Consider the following 20139-nt stretch of genomic DNA (forward strand, 5'->3'; position numbering starts at 1 on the left):
TCATGTTTGCACCTGTGAAAAGCATTGCTGTGATTATTATTCAGTTCGCCCGTGTGATGGAAACGGCTATGTTATGAGACACAGTTGCCAGTCTACCTTTCCAATTTCCACGCTTGGGTGCGGTAGATATTCGTCCGAAGTTTCAGACGCTGTAGTTTACAGATGATATTTAATATTTATTTTAGAGACCGATCATAATACATTAATATGTCGTCAGGAACGGATCTGCATTTTGACCTTTCTTTTTTATGAAAGCTCTTAATAACTTTTAGATCTTATAGCTCGCATCAATCAGGTCCTGCACTTTATCTCTCTTAATAACTCTCTTAACATCAGTCCCGCACTTTTTCTCAATCCTGCATGTTTTAAAACCAAATCCTCAGACGCACAAGAGCTTCGCTTGGTAGGATATTATAAGACTCAGAAAACATAGACAAATGAAGATCATTTTAGATGTTTAATTACGACTTTTTGCATTGAGATGCGAGACGAGGGCCATTTAGTTTTGTATGAAAATCTCAAATTCGTCCAATAAATGATTAGCTGCTGCTCCATAGCTGTCATATGATGCACTTAAAAAAAATGGCTGCCTAGATACCACAACCAGGAAATAAATAAAATAAAAGCATTGGGTTCGGTTTGTCCAAAAGTAGTTTATTGGGTTTTCCCCGGATTTATACCTATATAAAGTGACATGTTATGTTAGTCTTCTTTTTCCTTTTTTTATTTAAGGATAACAAGGATTTAAACATTTAAATACACGAGCAGGTATGTTTCTGAAAAAATACATTATGTATGAAACATATAAAAATGTGTTAGGTTTTTTTGCCTAGCATAATTACAGTGGCATTGCTTAAAAAGCACGGAAGTTAGCCAACGTCAGATAAGGCACAAAAGATCCCTCCCTAACTCCTTTAAACTGGTCCTTTTGGTCAATGCCATTTATACACTTTAAGGGGCAGATCACACAAAAATTAAAAAAAAAGTCATCGTTTACTCGCCCTCAGATTGTTCAAACCTGTATAAATGTCTTTGATCTGCTGAACACAAAGGAAGATATTTGGAAGAACGTCAGTAACCAAACCGATCTCATCCCCCATTTACTGCCATAGTGGGGAAAATCAATACTATGGGAGTCATTGGGAGTTTGGTTACTGACCTTCTTCCAAATATCTTCTGCGTTCAGCAGAAGAAAATAGATTTACACAGCTGGAACAAGCTGAGGGTGAGTAAATGATGACAGAAATGTATTTTTTGGGTGAACTGGTCCTTTAACCATCCAGTGGATGTTCATTGCTGTGAAGACAGTCTTTCATACGCAACTGGCTGTACAGTAGATCAATGTCAGTAGATCAGTCAATCTCCCTTTTTTTTGGACGTGTCTGACTCGACATTGGCGCATGATGGCTTCCGTCTTTGTAATCCAATAGAAACGGGAGGTCAGTTACACAGTGTTACCAACAGGTCGGGGCGGTCAGAGCTCATCCGTTTCCTCCGAACTGAAACTGCTCCTCCGGCTGCTCCCCTTGGATGCGGCGGGCGACGCGGCGGACAGCAGCGGGTCCGTGCCGAAGGGCGAGAGAGTGTCGTCCATTAAAATCTCATCAAGCCGTTGCTCTTCTTTCAGGCTGCTGTTGAAGAAGTCGGTGAAGTGAGACAGGGGGTCGGAGAAAGTGGTGGAGCCGTCGTTCGGTTCTCCGACGTTCCCAACACCCAAGGGCGGATTGTATTCCTGGCTGCTCAGGTCATCCTGAGGATAGAGAGGTGGTGGAACAGACTGAGGGGCCTGAGTGGTCACTTGGGCCTGGTGCTGCTGCTTTAGGAGATGAGGCGAAAGCTCAACAGATCCTAAGGAAGTGGCCATATTGGGCAGCCCGTGAGCCCGAGCCTGGATCTCAAGTTCCTGTCAAACACACAAACACGGGCAGGTGGGTTAGAGATGTTTCTAGGGGCCTGAAGGAGGCTTTGACACTGCATTGGGGTCATCCAGGCAAACCCAGACAAGATTTGATGGATAGCTACCACTGATTCTCTCACGCTAAATCTTTTCCTCTCTCTGTTTTTCTCTTGGAGCCCTCGAGGGCCCCACAGGGGGTTTGTGCCATAAAAGCATAACAGGGTGCAACCTGCTTCAAACAATCATTCATCAGAAACCCATACTCTACGGTTCCTTGAACCTAGCAGGACATCCCATTGAAGAGGACAGCCATAATCTTAAAACTCAACAATGCGTCATACAATCATTAACTTCCTCATTCATTGAACCAATTAAAATATGAAGTTTACCATATGAAATCGAAATCAGAAGCCTGACGTATAAATATTCTTTTTTTGTGTGCATTGAAGACGCACACATTTAGCACACACATTTATCCAAAGTTATCATTTAGCCGTAGTTTACCCCGAAATAAACTTCTGTCATTTATTTATCTTACCGAGCAGTTTTGTCCGGTTTTCTAGTAAAAAAATCGATCAAGATTTACTTTACAAGAAAAGTGACCTGAGATATTTAGTCTTGTTTTATGAGTTTGTTTAAAAATCAAAGAAATCTGCCAGTGGGTTGAGAAAAATACACTTCAATTTAGTTTGAATTTTTCTTAAGTTGAATGTTTCACCCCTTTGGCAGATGCGTTCGCCTGTTTTAAACATTTAAATTCTATTATTAAACATTTTTTATATTTCCTGTCGTAAAACGAGACTTAATATCTTTGGTCACTTTCCGAGAAAAGGTGTCACGATTTAAGAATGTTTAGATATTTGTACCATAAAACAAGGTAAGAAAACGTTTTGCAGTGCAGAAGATGATAGTTTGAGAAATGTGTCCGTGGTTTTGTGTCCGTACAATAGAAGTCAATGGGGATCAACCTTCTTCAAAATATCATCTTTTGTGTTCTGCTGAAAAAGAAAACTCGTAAGACTGGAATCTTTTGTTTACGTTTATTTGTGAACTATTGTTTTGCATGTTGACCTATTATTGTTATTTTCTGTCTTGTTTTCTCAGGTTGAATACAGAATTCCGCATAAGAGCAAGAAACCTTTACTTTCATCCAAACCACGAAGAAGGAAAGTCATGCCTGTAATCTGCTAACCTGAAACTTTTGTAAGTGTATGAACCATTGTTTTATATTTGACTCCCTCACATTATACACAGCGGAGACGTTTTAAATGAGTTACTGTCAATGTGGGTATCTTCAGACACTCAATTGAGGCATTATTAGCATTAGCGTTTGGATAGCGAGCCTCGGGGCAATTACTTTGAGGGCTAATTGCCATGTCTCGGCATGTGTGAAGACGATTCGTGCCCGGTCCACGAACATGTCAATACTTTGGGAATGTAATGCATAAATTCAGACGAGAAGCCACGGCTCTTCAAAGTTATTAGCCCTCATAATCTAATTCCAGGCCCCGTGCGCTCCTGCCGACGCTGTAGCGCGCTATTTATTAATCAGGTAATTACTTCAGCCCGACATGCTTCAAAGCTCAGATGGAGAGACGGTTACAAACATCAATAGGAACAGACTGCTAAGCTTTCAAGCACACGGGTGGAGTGTTTCCCCTGTTCTCAGATGAAATGATATAATTAAATACATTTATATTTAATGTAATTACTTTTAATGATCGTAAAAAGCATTATTATATTTCAGAAATAAGTCGAGGAAATAAGATATCATATTTCTTACTTACATTTTTATTGTTAATTTAATAATTGCTTACTAAAAAATGAAAAAATGCCTTTCACATGAAGTTTATTCGGTCATATCGTCTCTGTAGATTACTACAATGTTGTTGTAACTTGTAATAGACTAACTTGTTTTAGTTGTAGGTTGGCAAGCTAGTTTTAAAGTAGATTCCCAACACTACCCTCGCTAAAATTATACTACGGTTTTACTACAGTAGTCATGGTATTCGTAGTTAACCGTATTAACCACAAATGTACCATTCTCTCACCCCAATAACCATAGTTTAACAATTATATTTGTAGTAAAACAAATACAAAACGGTCGTCACTGCCAAAACTAGAGTTTACAGGAGTCAAACTATGGTTCATTTAACGGTTATGTTGGGGAAGCTACCCGGAGCAAAATCCTCCCTGCGCCACCTGCGGCCCACCCCTGTCGGTCAGACACGGGTCCCAACTGCTCTTCATCTCACTGCATGGTTACATCTTTCCTTTTACACACTGCGATAACAATCTTGTCCTTTTATTTCCTCTCATCCGTCTCATATCCACTTTTACTTTTTGTTCTGTCTCTTTACCTGGATTCGTAGCACAAGTCTTCTGTTGGCCTGTTCCAGTTTCTTCTGCCGGCTCTCCAGATCGCGGGCGTGCTGCTGTTCTTTCTGTAGCCACTTAATGTATTCCACCGAGGCCTTGAGGATCGTCCCTTTGTTCCAGCGCATATCACTGCCGGAGAAACGTAAAAGATAACCTTTCTCAACAGCGCTTTTGCATCAGCAGAACTTTCACACACAGAGAAAAGCCGAACAAGGGTCTAATTTTTTCCGCCACTAAGAAACCGTGATTTACATGGCCAATTATTCATTCTCGGACATTAGCTCGACTTTGAATGGGAATTTTAATGGAATAGTTAAGTACGTCTGCAAAAAGTCCATTCTGCCGACACCTTGTATGGCAAAATTAATCCCCGAGCAAAAATAGGTGTCGGAAGGAATAGAAAAAAAATGGGACCCGGGAAACCGAGGTAAAGCGCGACCGTTCCCGATACCATTACTTTTTAAAAGGAGGAAAGTGTGGTGAAATTGTCTCTTTCTTTGGAATAAGATGTTGGCCTGAGCTAATAATCTCCTTTATCTTGTGTTAATGGCAAGGTGACAGCGGTAGCCTTCCGTTTAAATTCCATAAAAAGTTAAATTAAGCTGGGCCGATGGTCTCCCTGTCTGTACCATACTTCATCTGCGGGTTCAGTGCTTTAACTGGAGTTCAAATGGTTCATATTTTGCCCTGAACCTCATTTCATTCATTCAGATGGTGTTCTGCTCACGTCCCAAACACCTTTGCTTGAAAAACGAGCAGCGTGCCGTCCTTTTCTTTCAACTTTGATCTCTCTTTATAAGCCCATATCTGCTGTAATTGTTTTTTCTTTTTTAAGGTGCAGTTTGACATTTCCAGTCTGACTGTTATTGCGCGAATGCGGTCAGGTTTTTAACTCACGGGTCATTTGATTTGGGTATCAGCGTTCCAAGCTCCTTGATCCTGTAGTTGATGTTGTATCGCCGTCGTCTTTCAACTAAAAAAAAAAGAACATCAATCGCAAGTATTCATCGGGATAATCTATTATATTAATACACGAATGATTCAAACGAATGTACGAGTCGGCAGATGTTAAATATTACAAATGAAATATTTAACTCGAGTTCTGTGGAGTTTTTCTACTCTTTATATATTTGGGGACCCAGAGACACACATGATATATATTGAAACGTAGTATGATGGTCATTATGAAATGAACCGCATAAATATTTTCTCGTGACTTATGACAAACCCAGCTGAGAGAACGGTAGACTTTAATAGCACCTGCCCGGCGCCAAACAGAACATTGGATTTAAATGTTTAATTTTTAGCTTTTTGTAAAAACACTTACTTAGATTATGATTGTTTTTTTTCTGTCTTTCTTTGGCCGTGACCCTCGTATCCTGTTCTGTAAGAAAAGACGACTAAAGTTATTGTTTAGTGCAGAAACCAGAGGTGTACAGCAGATGCAAAGGTGAGGTTAATGCAATAAATGTCAATTGAAAGATCGTCACATCCTTTAGATCAGTGCACCCCGATACGGTACCCACAAAATAAACCCAATCCGATGCCAGCGGACATCAGAACAAGTCCTGTTTCTTTCTCTGAATAAGTTGTCATTGCACACTCTTCAACACCACGTCTCTGTTACGTTGCGGATATCTCCTTTTAATCCTCCGATTAGCGGTTTAAATCAGCTGACGTCCCGAAGCGAGAGGAAGGCGAACTGCTTCGGCGTTCATATTCGCATTCTTTCAAATTATATAATTGGTAGCAGTGATTTGATTTCTCAATTCGTTTCTGCTGATTCAATAAGGTCATTTAAGCCGCGCGTAGCCAAACAAGAGCCCCGTGCAGCGTGCTTATACCAGCGAGACAGTGATGCGCTTATTTTCTCGCCGGAGTGAAGAGCTCTCCAGGCATCCTTTCTATTTCCTGAATCAATTAGCTTTACTTGATGCATGACATTCATCAGAAATAACGCTCCCACAAAGGGGCCATTGTGCCACGTCTATCATGCTAAGAATACATGCTACCATATTCCGCTTATTGAAGCATCGATAATAAATAATGAGAGAACACAATGGCAAGCTAAACAAAGAGCGCACTGTCTCTTAAAATAAGACAGCTGGGTTATAACATGAAACGTACAGGGCTGTGTTTGGCCTTCGCGTCCCGGGCCGTTTGGAATAACACGTGTCTGGGTTTGCTTTGCTAGACCTATTTCAAGTACATCCCTGACCGTGTTCCCAAATTTTGGGAATAAAGGGTTGTGGTGTTTGTGCTTGGAAAAGACATCTTTAAAAGACGTTCCTTATGAATTACATTGATTCTTTGAGCTTATTTTTTCTTTAAATGTCAAATTGTGACCTGATGATCTTAAAGAAAACGGTTGACTATAAATTGAAGTCATTTTGTGATGCAAATCATAATCCGTCCTGTTTCTTTTGAAGAAAAGCCTGTGACCTCGCTTTTAACTGAGAGCTTTGTGGGACGTGAGGGGGTGTCAGTCCGGCGTGAGAGGCGGTCATACCTTGCTCGCCGCCGTAGACCTCCAGCATGCTGTTGTTCAGGGACACCTTTATCAGAGAGAGGAAAATGAGTCTGTGAGACGTGTGAACACATTTCTACATTATATCGTGATTGAATAACACGTTGACACGACTTGATGCGTGTTGAAAGCAAAAGATTATAACAACAAATTATTCTCAAATTAGCATTTATAGTTAGTAAACACATTTGAAGTTCCACATTTGAAATATCAGTTATGTTTTAATAGAGACAGATGGGTAAGCCAGGATGTTTTCAATGAACGCAGGGCTTCGATAGACAGTAGAGGGCACCGTAGAGAAGATTTACCCTCATGTTGTTTAAAACCTGTATGTGACTTTTTTTAGGAACATCATAGAAGATATTTTGAGAAACGTCTCAGTGGTTTTGTGTCCATGCAATGGGGGTCAATGTCTTAAAGAAATCTGCAGAAGAAAGTCATACAGGTTCAATGACAGGAGAGTAAATGATAAAATAATGTTCATTTTGGGTGCATCAGTAGCCTATTATGTCGTGTAAACTGAAGGATTATGTCCGTGCACTTGGTTACCATAATTGTTCTCAATTTCTGTTTCCGTCAACTTAAATAATTATTTAGTCATTTTTATTCTAAGCTTATTATTGTTAACGTGTGTTCCCTTAAAAAGAAACCCAAAACCGCAATGCTCCATAGATGGTTTCATCAAAGGCACCTGTCTGACCCGAAGTTAACATCCGGTCTGTTTTTGGTAATATAACAATACATTTTATAATAAACTTATTATTCATTTATATTTTACTGTAAATTAATTGTATTAAATTGAATTAAAACTACTCCTTTATTTGCGAAGGCCCACCGTAAGTTAAGTTTAGGCCACATAACGTTTGTCTAATATCTGATTTTTTAAGAATTCCCACATAATCCATGCAAGATTGTCTGGTGTTGTAAAGCATTAAAAAGGTCAGAGCCTTACAGAGAAAGAAAAAGATTGCTGGCTTCTAGTTTCTCGTCCGCTCTTTCGCTCTCGATGAAAGATTGCCACAGCCTCTTGACTGCTGCCGTAGTAATCACTTCAGTCCGTTCCCTTCATGTTAGCTGATATGTTGACACGGAGAAGCGGCCTGACGCCTCGCGTTGGATGACTAATTACAACCAATTGATCCGTTTAAGCGCGGCCTCATTTCTGAACAAGTCCAGTGGGAGAGATGTAGCTCGATCTATTGGCCGACTGCTCGGCGTATTTCATCTCTTAGCTCTTTTTATTTCTTCGTTACGATCGTGCTTTACGTAAGTAGTTGCAATTAAGCTAAAGGTGTAAATAAATACAATAATTGACAAAAATGATGTCTCTGGTGACGCCGTAATGATGTCTCGAGTGATTCCAAACGTCTGTATAACCTTAACAATTTCACGCTGCTCTTATACACACTTGGGCCACTTCTACTGCAAAATGCTTAGCAAAGGTTTTTTTTCAGTGACTACGGCTGAAGTGCTGTTCGTCAGCAGTACGCGGTCATATTTTGGCATGGATTGACTCAAGGTGCAGATAATTTTCTGACCACATCTGTTTTTCTTTTCTCTTTTTTCGGTTTCAAAATGCCAAGCGTTTCATGCATTCACGTAGATCACTCATTAACACACAAGTCAAGCTCTTCTAAGACATACCTCTGTGTGTGCCGACATCATTAACAGGATAATCTGTATTGTTCAACCACTTAAATCCTTAGATTTACCTCCCCCTCCCTCTTCACCCCACAGAAACGGTGAACTTTGACCCTCAGCTGGACTCGGTGCGACCCCACGCGAAGGCAAAAAGCATTTTCCCAAGCATACCAAGACCAGCACGTGTTTGTGTTATGATTTTGTAAACGCAAATAAGTAGCATAGAGCATCGTGTCGAGGGTTGGATTCTTAGGGAACACGCGTACTGATAAAATATGTTTACCTTTAAAGGGACAGTTCACCCAAGAATGAAAATTCCGTCATCATTTGCTCACCCTTTTGTCATTTTAAACCGTTTCAACAGTCTTACTTCCACAGAACACAAAAGATATTTTGAAGAAGGTTGCTAACCAAACAACGGCGATACACATTCACTTCTATTGAACAGACACAAAACCAATGCAAGTGAACTTTGAATGACAAAATATTGTTGTTAGGTTAGTACCAGCATTCGTCAGAATATCATCTTCACGCAGCTTTGAAATGACGAGGGTGAGTAAATGGTGACAGAATTTCAATTATCTGGTGAACCGTCCCTTTAAAGGAACAGTTTGCCCAAAATTTCAATTCTGTCATTTTCTTACCTTCATGTCATTTCAAAGCACAAAGGAAGATAATTTGAAGAATGTAAGTTACCAAACAGATTTCATCCGCTATTGACCCCCATAGTTTTCTATGGCAGTAAATGGGGGATGAGATCTGTTTGGTTACTGACGTCTTCCAAATATCTTCCTTTGCGTTCGACAAAACAAAGAAGTTTAAACCGGTTCAACTAACCAACCAACTAACAGTGAAGAACCGACGGTTTGTACTTACATTATTCTGCATCATGATGCACGGCTCCATGCAATCCAAGTCCCCATCTTTGAACTCGGCTTCAAAGCTGATAAGATCATCAATAACTTCATCCATTGGATACTAAAAGAAAACAGTGATTACTCTCTGCTCTTGTCAACAACCGTTTGCTACAAGATGAGATTTGGTTTTCAACACGTCAAAGTGGAGTGAAAGCCAGAAGCTTGTAAATAAACAGCCTCTCTAATCCAATAAAAGATGATTCATCATCTGACAAAGGCAACAGTGTGAATGAACCGCCTCTAATCAGAGTAGTTGACGCTTCTGAAACGTGATCAGTGCTGGATGCTTGAAGTCATTGATGAGCACAGTGGAGAGAGAACGAGATCACACTCACCTCGCCGTCGTGGTTGTTGGCCAGCGTGAGCAGGGTGACGGGGCTCCCCGGGATGCTGCTTTCGGTCACCGGCGGCATGTGTCCGTTGCGCATGACGGGCACCGTGCCCAGGGCTTGGCCCGGGTGAGGGTGGGCGGCCGGGTGGGCCTGGCTGCCGAGTTTGCTTCCTAAAGTTAAATACTGTTTGATCTGCTGGGTCTGGTGGAGGTGATACTTGGAGTTCTCCAGATGGCTTTGAACCTGTGGAGGACGAGATGAGTTTGTCTCTTTATGTTAGTGGATAAAATAATCGGGTTTGTTTTCAACCATCAGACATACGTTATTATGCACTTGTTTTCTCAATATAAGCATACCACCCAAGGACCTTCGGTCTGCGTAGCAACTTTTACAAAGTGAAACTCAACAGCTGACAAAATTCAACAAAGTACCATCACGGACCGCATCTTGCGCAAAACAAGTCGAAAGCAGAACACGACATTACACTTAAAAGTATTTTTGCGTTAAAAAGTCCTTACGTTAGAAACCAGAGCGCTGTCTCTCATCTTGTAGAAACTACAGTCAGTTAAATGTGGCATTCTCGATGTCCTTGTTCGTCCCTTCGCGTTCCTGTTCAAGACGTCCAAGTAAGGATCCCAAGAACTCAATGCTCTAATCTGTACTAAAGCCCAGGCCTTTAGCTTTCTCTTACAGGTCCCAATAATCACTTCAACCCGAGGGCCACCAGATTACTGATGTGACAGGTTTGATGACTGCGGGTCTAGTGTCTTTTCCCTATATCACTAATGCTGTGGGACCGCCCAGTTGTGTTTACGTGAAGTGGCCAATCGCAGACTTCCTTCTCCTGCCACTTCTGCTTCAGGGGGTCGGAGACAAACACCGCTTGTTCTGCGAGGTTTCTAAATGACCCAGAGGCCCGTCTTTGGACAAAACTCACCAGTCAACATTGTTTTCTATGTGGTCTCAAAAACTAACTGTCGTGAACCGGTCGCTTCTCTAATTTTAGCCTACGATGTATCGTAAAGCTTAAAATAGGACGGGGGCACTCATGTGGGGCGACAGAGGCTGTCCTCGGTAGCCATTATCGTGTTATTGTACAAGCTCACAAAAGCGCAACTGTTAAATAACTTTTTATGGCGGTAGTATTTTTGGAACAATCCAAAGTGAACTTTTAATGACCGACGGCTAAAGCGGTCGATTGTATGAAGAAATGTTCAATTAATATGGCCAGGGATGGTTGACCAAAAATGAAAAATATTTTATAACATTTTAGAAGATCTTTTGAAGATTGTTGGTAACCAAACAACATTGACCCCCATTGCATTGACACGAAACCACAGACCCATTTCTCAAAATATCTTAAGAATCATAAACTCCACGAGGATGAATAAATGGTACGATTTTCATTTGGGAGCGAACTACCCCTTCAATTCCACTTTCTGGATAAATCTGAAACATTAGAGGCAGCTTGGCTTAAGCTCATCCTTAGCTCTTGAAAGGAAAATATTATCCCAGACCCACTCTGTTTAAGCTCCCGAAGGATGAATCTAAAAAGGCAAGGAACAAATCGGATCTTCTCTGCCCCTCTGACTCCATCTTCAACAGTTCAGCGGAGGTCTGTCTGTGTTGTTCAGCCTTTGCAAAGCTCTTTTCATTACACACGCTGCATTCGTCCTCAAAAGAGACCTAGAGTGTAACTTCTCTCTCATCCCTGGCAAAGGTGAAAGAAGTCATTGTGTGTCTGAGACCTCGGCTCTGTTTGGGGACGGGATGGCTTATCCTTCCCGCTGCTGGTTTTGTTTGATGGGCATGTTCTGACACCCCCATTCACCGCTGTAAAGTCAGGACATATGACTATTATCTCATTACAGCTTTTTAATTCAAGCGAAAGGATTTTGGGTGATGCATGGCTGTTGATGCGAGGCATGCGTGCAAAGATGTATATAGAGAGATTTCGTGGAAGTAACAGGTCAGTAAAGGCAGTATAGTCTACAAACATTTGAAGGCATAGGTCAGTCAAAACTGTATACATTTCTTTGTTCTCTTGAGAAAGATATTTGAAAGAATGTTAGGAACTATCTGCCATTAAAACGGTTGATAAATGTGACCCAGAACTGTTTGTTTTCTTACATTCTTCAAAATGTTGTCATTTGGGTTAAACAGAACAAAAAATGATACGATAATAGTTTATATATTAAAAAAACCCTCAGTTGGTAATATTCTTCCAAATATTTTTCTTTGCGTTCAAACACAAAGTTATGCTGTATTGAAACAACTTGAGGGTAATTCATGACAGAATTTTTGCAGATTGATTTTATAACATCAACACATTTAATGCGTTTCAGAATATGCAGTCCTGCACCCCCTAGTGTAGAAAATACACTTCTTCATTCATAAACTGACTCCCAATTCCAAAACTAGAAAATGACATGCAATAAAAACGCATAAAATTTTTTCAGAAACCATATAGCATCCAAAAATTCAATTCGGTGATTTGAGTTGTAGCTGGAACGGTTTAACCGTATATGAAGTACAACAGAACGTTTTATAACATTTAGGAAAGAAAGAAAATCTTAAAGGTAAAATGTAATAACATGTCTCCTCACATTCAACTTCATCACTGCATTGGACAAAATGTATTTGCACTAAACAAGAAGAGAAGAATTCTTCGAACCGAAACAACAATTACAATGCAAGTTACTTGCAGTTGCAACAAGATAAGATGAATGTTTTGAAAAAATACATTTCTTTTACCTTAATATGGCCTTGCACTGTGCTTTGTGCCAATGGAAAACCTGCATCCGTGCTTTGAATGCAGCGAGGTGTAATCTGTTGAGCTTTACGTCGATGTTGCCCAATTTCATTTCAGCATTTGTCAAGTTCTAGTTTCACTTCAGAAAAATCGGAGTTTTGAAACACCGGGGTGGGATCCATTTTTACAGACTTTAGAAATGATGGACACCACCTTAAACGCCCACGAAATAAGTCAAGGCACAGTCCCAACTGATCCAAAGTCGAAAGTGTGTTTCTTCTGCCGTCTCGAACCATGCGACGCATTTAAAAGGCTCAAGCTAACTTATATAAGGAATATTCCTCCTCAGAATCAGTGCTGTGCCTGTTAGACCACAACACTTTCTAAAGGGAAGAGAAAGTAAAACCTTACATATACAAGAATCTAATTCAAACGTTGTTCCTTATCCAAGACGACAGATTTTTCATTGCGATTTTTGGATTTGATGCTTTTCTGTTGCCAATTCATAAAAATGTGTGGTATATTTTTAGCAGGTGTTTGTATCCAAGGTGGCTTGCATTGAACTCATCACCTCGCCGATCGCAAGTTAAGCTTTTGGTTCAGGGTTACAGCAATGCAATCTGAAGCACAAATACAGTTTCGCTCATTGGCAAATGAACAGGATTTTTTCTTTAAGAGGTTAAAACACAGATGTACACCTGAAATGAAACACTCGTATAACAAAAGATTATTTTTCAATGCCGTCTCTCTCTCTCTCTCTCTCTCTCTCTCTGCAGCTACATACCGGCATCAGTTGGATCTCAGTGAGCGAGACGACTTTTACCAAAAAGCACCGGCTCATGGTCCAGTTAAAGGCCTTCCCGTTCCGTCAGCAGGTACAACAAACGCTCAAAGCTCTCTGCCTTCACAAGCCACAAGCGCTGGAATCGTGTTTGCAACTCGGCTGGAATAGCAGAAGGATAAGTGTGTGTGTGTTTGTGGCTTTCCTGAGCTGTGTGTGCAGAATCGCAAGCACCGGAGAGGAAGGCATGACACATCGGCCTTCTCAGCTACACGGCTTCCTCTGAAAGGGATTGTTCGGGGTTTAGCGGTCGGTCAAAAGCCTGACCGAGGCAGAATTTCAGGTGCTTGACAGACTGAGCGGAACGGAGGATGATGGTTGTTATTTGTTCTTGGTTATTTCCTGCCTGACCATCTTTACGGGCTTGTTCAGCAAATTCCACGAGAGGTTATCTCTTTAACACACGCGCGCACTGTATAAATCAAAGCAAGTGCGGTATACGTTGTGTAATTCTGCACAAAAGCCTCTCTGTCTTTGGGGAAGGACGCTGTTTGCAATGTTTTCTATTCTGCTTTTTTTCCTGCAGGATTATTTCTGTATTGCATCACGGAGATGTTTTTCCACACTGTTCGGTTTGTGGTTTTAACAAGCAGAACGGCACAGTAAAACACAGTCAAATTCTGTACTTGGTTTATGGGACCTGGCAGATGATGTGTACAAAAACAAATCGGCGGATGATTATGAAACTAGGATTTGTTAAGTCTTAGAATCTGCGTCTTCGCAACCTTTGTGAAAAGCATTAAAAAAGCTTATAAAACGTCGAACATGGCTAAAGAATCTGGATTATCATCGTCTTCCTGTTGCCTCGTTTCCTGTTTCAAAGGAAATGCTGAGGAAAGTGTCCGGTAATGGACCACGGGGCCTTTGAAGCTGTGTTTGCTGTCCGTTTAACAATAGTGTTTGTGTATTTACCCCCTCGCCACGTGTCCTGGTTGGCCATTTTTCCGTGCTCTCACCGGGCCCGGTCCGAATTCTCACCTTTGTTAGTCGCACATACAGTATGTATAAAAGATGAGCTACTTCCTGTAAGAGTTGGGGCGCTTCTGAGACGAGACATCAAAGTCCAGCTCACACATCTGAGGGCTGTTTTATCCAAGTAGAAAAGGAATGCATAATAACCAGAAGGCTTTAATGATTCATATATAAATTAAATATTACACTCATTTTAACGGTGTGATACTGCAGGGGCTCCAAACCGATCTCCCCGAGCTCAGTGTCAAGTTATCAACAAAAAGTTGATGTGTTTTTCAAACATATTTTGAATTAAGGTGTATTAAATGCACGCAGTCATTCTGTGTTTTAAGACATCAGGAAAGTTAAACACCTCACATAAAATATCAAAACGAAGCAAATAATGTTCGATGATTTCTCAGTCATTACTTTTTTCGAGCCATTTAATTTTTATAAGCACCTAGTTACCGCAAACTTGACATGTGCATTTAAAATATATCCCATTAAGTATGATGACCAAAGCATGTCCGAATACTTTAATATTTATTATTTGAGTTTGCTCTGTTTGACATTTTTCATAAAAACTCGTGGACAGTGACATTTAAGAGTAACTGCTGCTTAATACCTTTACGGCCACTGTACGGTATGATCTGAATTAGACACGGTTTATTTATATTTATATAACACGCTGTTATTGGCATTAACACAAGACCACGTTTGTGGAAATAAGATTTTACATAAAAAGTGGAAATTCGATGTGAGATTTATAGGCTGTGATGGTGCATCTTAAAGAGAGACAAATAGAAACCTTTTGTAAAGATGTGATTACATCTAATGTGATTTTCACGCTAAATGAATTATCCTCCATCAGAACTGACAAGGCGGGCCATTCACAGATACACCTGAGCGAAATCCAACTTTACGTTTTATTCCCAGCAACCCCTGTGTGACCATATCTATTTGCAGACGTGACTAATGTAGTCTGAACAGATTTATTTGTCGTGAAAATGAAAGTTTTCCCCAATTTGAGTGTTTGGAACCATCTAACCGGATCCCTTGATCCTCGAACCCCCTGCTTTGCGCTGATCCCCTTCACAAAATGACCAAACCATGTCACATGACGTATACCAGACTCACAAAAAAAGACCAGACGCTCTCAGAGCGAAGGCTTGTGGGTAATCTGTAGTTTTGAAAGAGCTTCTTTATCTGGGCTTGTCTAATCACCAGTTATAAAAACCTAAATGGATTTGTCTGCATTATTGCGCTTTGACTGAGGAGACTTTGCTTATAATGACGGATTGTGTGTTCATTTCAGGATTTCAGATTTGTAAGGACACTTAGACGGCTATGACACGTTTTTGTTTATAGTCGGTATAGTATATAAAGCATCTTTATTAAAGGAATAGTTTACCCAAAAACGAAAATGATGGTGACCCAAAACGTCTTGGTCAGAAACTTTTATCATATCTTTATTTGAATGTAAGAAAGAAATGTATACAGGTTGGAGGAGGAGCAAATGATGACCAATAATTTTTTGTGGGTGAACTATTCCTTTAATAATCAGTATTGATGAGCATTATTATTATTCATACTTCCATCATCACCGTAAAAAAATACAAAGTACAAAACTACATATCTATATTACTAGCGCCTTATTATAAGTCTAGACTGTTTTATGTAAAGAGCACCGGACCTTACATGTCGTCGTCCGGGCTGTCTGTTGTGAGACGTGACCGCGGGATAGCCGAGCACAATCGATCCATGTTAGGAAAGATTGAAATGGGAGATTTAGTTAGGCCTTTAAACACCGTCGTCTTATCTGATCGAAGAAATGTACAGTAAGGGCCTAAACCTTGATTCACTACCGTACGCAAGATTAAAGCTATCAGCGGTTCGTCAGGCTCTCGACAATAAACTGGCGTCTGGCTTTACGTGCACAGTGCTTCTGGAATACTAAAGTGTAGTCTTACCCGTCGCACATTTCCTCTCGGTTTCTGCCTTCGGCCTCAAGTTACTGTCGGGCTTTGAAATGTAAACCGGCGCACGACCTTTGGTCCAAAATAAAATAAAATGTTTGTGGCACAAAGCGCATCTGTGGGCTAAATTTGCGAATCGCCGCTCAAAAACGTTTGCTGGAGATACATTCATTACAGGCGAAATCTAATTGTGTCAAATGAAATAATGCAATAGCTGTTTAATGAAGACTAAGCAGAAAATTAGATCAACTTTGACCTCGGCCGAACTAATAATATGCGGTTTAAAAGATGACAAAGAAAGGCTTGTTTTAACATTCTCTTCAAGACAAGTCATTTGTGTGCGTGTGTGTGCGCGATTCATGTGTGTGTCTGTGTGAAGTATCTACACCGGACCATGTGCATGGGTGGATGTTCACAGAGGCTCATGTGTATGGTTTTGTGGGCCGGTTTGATTGTGGCGTAATATGCGTGACGGGTTAAAACAGTCATGGCCGTCTTTAAACACAGTGTGAAAGAATTCAGTCATCGACACCGTGAAGCACATAAATCTTTTCACAAGTACTCGCAAGCATCTGAATGGGATTTGTGTCCTTATCAACATTTGAGTTACGATTGTTACCACTGGACGTCTTTCAATTTAAATACAGATTTGGATTCTACCGTATTGTTTGTGTTTAAGAAGGTCATGTACAATTTACTTTATGTATAAAGGAAGAAATAAGTTAAAAGGATAGTTCGTCTAAATGTTATCATATATTGATCCCCGTGTCATTCCAAACGTATGAATCTCTTTTGCAAATATTTGATGATAACCTTGATAACCAAACAACATTGGTCCCCATTGACTTCCCTCATAGGGGCACAAAACCACTGAGACTTTTCTCCAAATATATTTTGGTCATATACAGGTTTTAAATGACACACGGAAGAATAAATGATGACAGATTTTTTTGGGGGGCTGAATTTTCCCTTTAAGCTTAGAAGAATATACCAAACACATCTATGACATCTATTCTTCATCGAAATGTTTTTCTTTTGGTATCAGATGATCTAAAATGATTCATACCACTGTACCAAGGCCTAATAATAATGTTTAATAAAGTACAATACACTCTATTAATACTCTATTAACATAATACAGTAATGTAATAATAAATACGTATCATACAGCAGAAAACGGTGATGAAAATAAAAGCACAACAGTCAAGCATCACAATTAAAAGTCACTTTTAAAGCGGTAATAAAACTTTCTCTAAATAACAATGAAATAAAAACATTTCCTAGTGTTGAAGTCTATTCAGATACTGTATAAAAAGAACAGAACGAGAGCTCTGTCAGGAGTGCTAAGAGCACTATCACTACACACGGACACTAGCAAACATAAAGGGCAACAACTAGCAAGTAGCGAAGCAAGTTTTACATTGTTTATCATGGGTATAGTGTCTGAACTTGTGATCATGCCCTGTATGTTTTGCGGTCCGGAGGCAGCTCGCATGAGCAGCGGACCAGGATACCTGTAACTCCCCGTGATCCAGACGGAGAGCTCCGCCATCTCAAATACCACACATACAAGCACCCTTGGTAAATGTGAGCAAAGAATGCCGTGAAAATAAATCTGCGTCGTTTTGATCTTTTATAAAAGAGTTGGCAAAAATAAAGTGTTTTTGTGAAGAACCATTCTTTGGTTTTATCCATTGTGATGAAAGATTAAGGGGGATTTTGGCTTTGCGTTACTTAATATTTATTTCCCGTGCAACAAGAAGTCATGACTGGTCAACATCTTGCTTCTAGATGAAACAGGAAAATATAGATATCAACGGGAATATACTTGAGAGAGCTTTTACTCGTAAGACTTTCTGGCCAGAGTGCATCACAGAAAAACATTTATTTTATTATGTGATATTCCCCCACTTTCAGTAGGTTTACTTTTTTGTGAATGTTATAAATAAAAGATCAAAAGAAGGAACAACGCAGGTTTGTTTTTGCAGCATTCTTTGCTTATATTTACCAAGGGGCTCATATTTTTTTCAACGGTGTATATATACACACAGTATTACATTATGTAGTTATGCAAAGTCTGTTTTTAGTTTCCATTGGGCTGTTCTTAAACTATTATAGCAGGTAATACGGATCTTCACGGCCCGCACACAAATGCCATCTGCTAGCTTCTGAAAACAAAAGGTTTATTCACAGAAACTATAAATATCAGCTTGTGTACAGCGCCGCACGTGAGCATTCCCGAAGGGTGAACCTGAACTATTCACAAACCCTTCAAAAGTGATCTTTGATTTTTCAGGCCTCCTATCGTTTACGACTTAATCCTATCAAGTAGAACATCCAGATATTATATATAGATCAATACACTGATTCAATTTTACTAGTGGATCGTAAAAATCAATGTCATTTTCTTCCACAGATCTTACTTTCCACGGCTCAAATAGCTTAATGGGCAAAGCCTGAGTTTCATTTGATCCTTGAATAGAGAAGACCGAGGTACAAAGTGTCCGGCGTGTTGGTTGCTTGTGTTTAGAACTGAATAAAAGGTCTCGTCCGTCTGATTGGGTCCTCTGGACGGACCTATAGATTCAGTATGTTGAACAGGAAATCATTTTTTAATTTGTGGCTTAAAAATGCATTATGTTTGGGTAAAAGGGGAATCGGTCATGAACATCATATAAGAAACTATCCTGACGACTATGACAGGTGCATATTCTATAGTGGCCTCAAAAAGTAACCAGAGTTATTGTAGTTTTGTTTTCAGCTTTTGATCATATTTGAGCTTTTATTTGTGTAATTTTAGCTGTTATGTATGTCTGTTTATTTGTTTTAGTTTCGTTTTAGGTGCCTCAAGTTCCCGAGGCAACATTTCTAATTTTCAAAGAAACTTTGATTTCAATAAACAGAAAAGTTTATTACAAATACTACAATAACATTGGTGTAAATTGCATTAATAAAAGTATTTTTCTTTACATTTGCAAACAGATCACGGTCTCTGAGATCGTATCAATCATTAAGCATTTCTTTTGATCGGGTGGTCTTAAAGGAAGAGTTCGCCCAAATATAAACATTTTCTTCATTTACACGCTCTAGTTGCTCCAAATCTGTATAAATGTATTTGTTGTGATGAACACAGAGAAAGATATTTGGATGAATGCTGTTACCAAACAGTTCTTGGCCACCATCCTTGACTACCATAGGAAAAATTACTTATATCTTTTGTGTTCAACAGAACAGAGACAATAATAAAGAATGTAAGAACGCAAACAGTTCACAATTGTCATTTTTCCTACTATGGTAGTCAATGGTGGCCAAGAACAAAGAACAACTCTCGGTTGAGTAAATGAAGACGGAGTCGTAATTTTTAAGATGAACTGTCCCTTTAAGAACATTTATTGTGGATATATGTAGTTTGTTTGCTCGCCTACATTAATACTTTAAGAAACATTTCAAGGGCTACCGTACTTACAAATCAGTTTGAAAACAAAGAAATTCATGACGTCTACTTGCGATCAAGTCAGTAAGGCCAAGCAAGAATTAGTTTCTCGTTTTATCCCTCTTTACATTGTCGATGGAAAGTCTCACATCCTCAAATGTCTTTTAAATTCCTTTAAACCAACTTAAAGGGAGTAAATGGCTGTCAGATGGTGGAAATGAATTGCGGTTATGACGAAAACAATAACACAATCGGTTGGAGGGAATCCCACATTCTTGAGCGGCCTTCACTTTTTCTTCCTCGTACCATCAGCCGAGGACTTTGGTGACGCTAATACAAACTGATGCTTCTTCTTTCATCACTGCAGGGTTCTCTTCAGACCAAAGACTTGACTTAAGACCTATTAGGTTATTAAGGATCTGAAGTTGCACCCAGGTATGAGAAACCCAACAAAGTCTTAGCAATAGGACTCCAGCTGAGGATACGAGCAGCT

General features: G+C 39.8%; 1 protein-coding gene across 4 annotated transcripts in view; it reads right to left on the reverse strand.

The window, feature by feature from the left end:
* Positions 1-635: 635 nt before the first annotated feature.
* The window catches only part of tfec (transcription factor EC), a 31228-nt gene continuing 11724 nt past the window's right edge, over positions 636-20139 (reverse strand). For 2 of the 4 annotated variants that reach the window (XM_079455397.1, XM_079455400.1), the window contains 7 exons: positions 9697-9936; positions 9321-9422; positions 6786-6831; positions 5604-5660; positions 5174-5249; positions 4258-4405; positions 636-1903 (listed from right to left, as the gene is read on the reverse strand). In XM_079455397.1, coding sequence (XP_079311523.1) covers positions 1475-1903; positions 4258-4405; positions 5174-5249; positions 5604-5660; positions 6786-6831; positions 9321-9422; positions 9697-9936 — 1098 coding nt within the window. In that variant the 3' untranslated portion in view covers positions 636-1474. Of the gene's footprint in view, positions 1904-4257; positions 4406-5173; positions 5250-5603; positions 5661-6785; positions 6832-9320; positions 9423-9696; positions 9937-10211; positions 10448-13229; positions 13511-20139 lie in introns of those variants that run through there. The other 2 variants (XM_079455399.1, XM_079455398.1) reach the window with 2 other exon arrangements.

Source organism: Barbatula barbatula (genome assembly GCF_947034865.1).
Source record: "Barbatula barbatula genome assembly, chromosome: 4".
Classification (NCBI taxonomy): domain Eukaryota; kingdom Metazoa; phylum Chordata; class Actinopteri; order Cypriniformes; family Nemacheilidae; genus Barbatula; species Barbatula barbatula.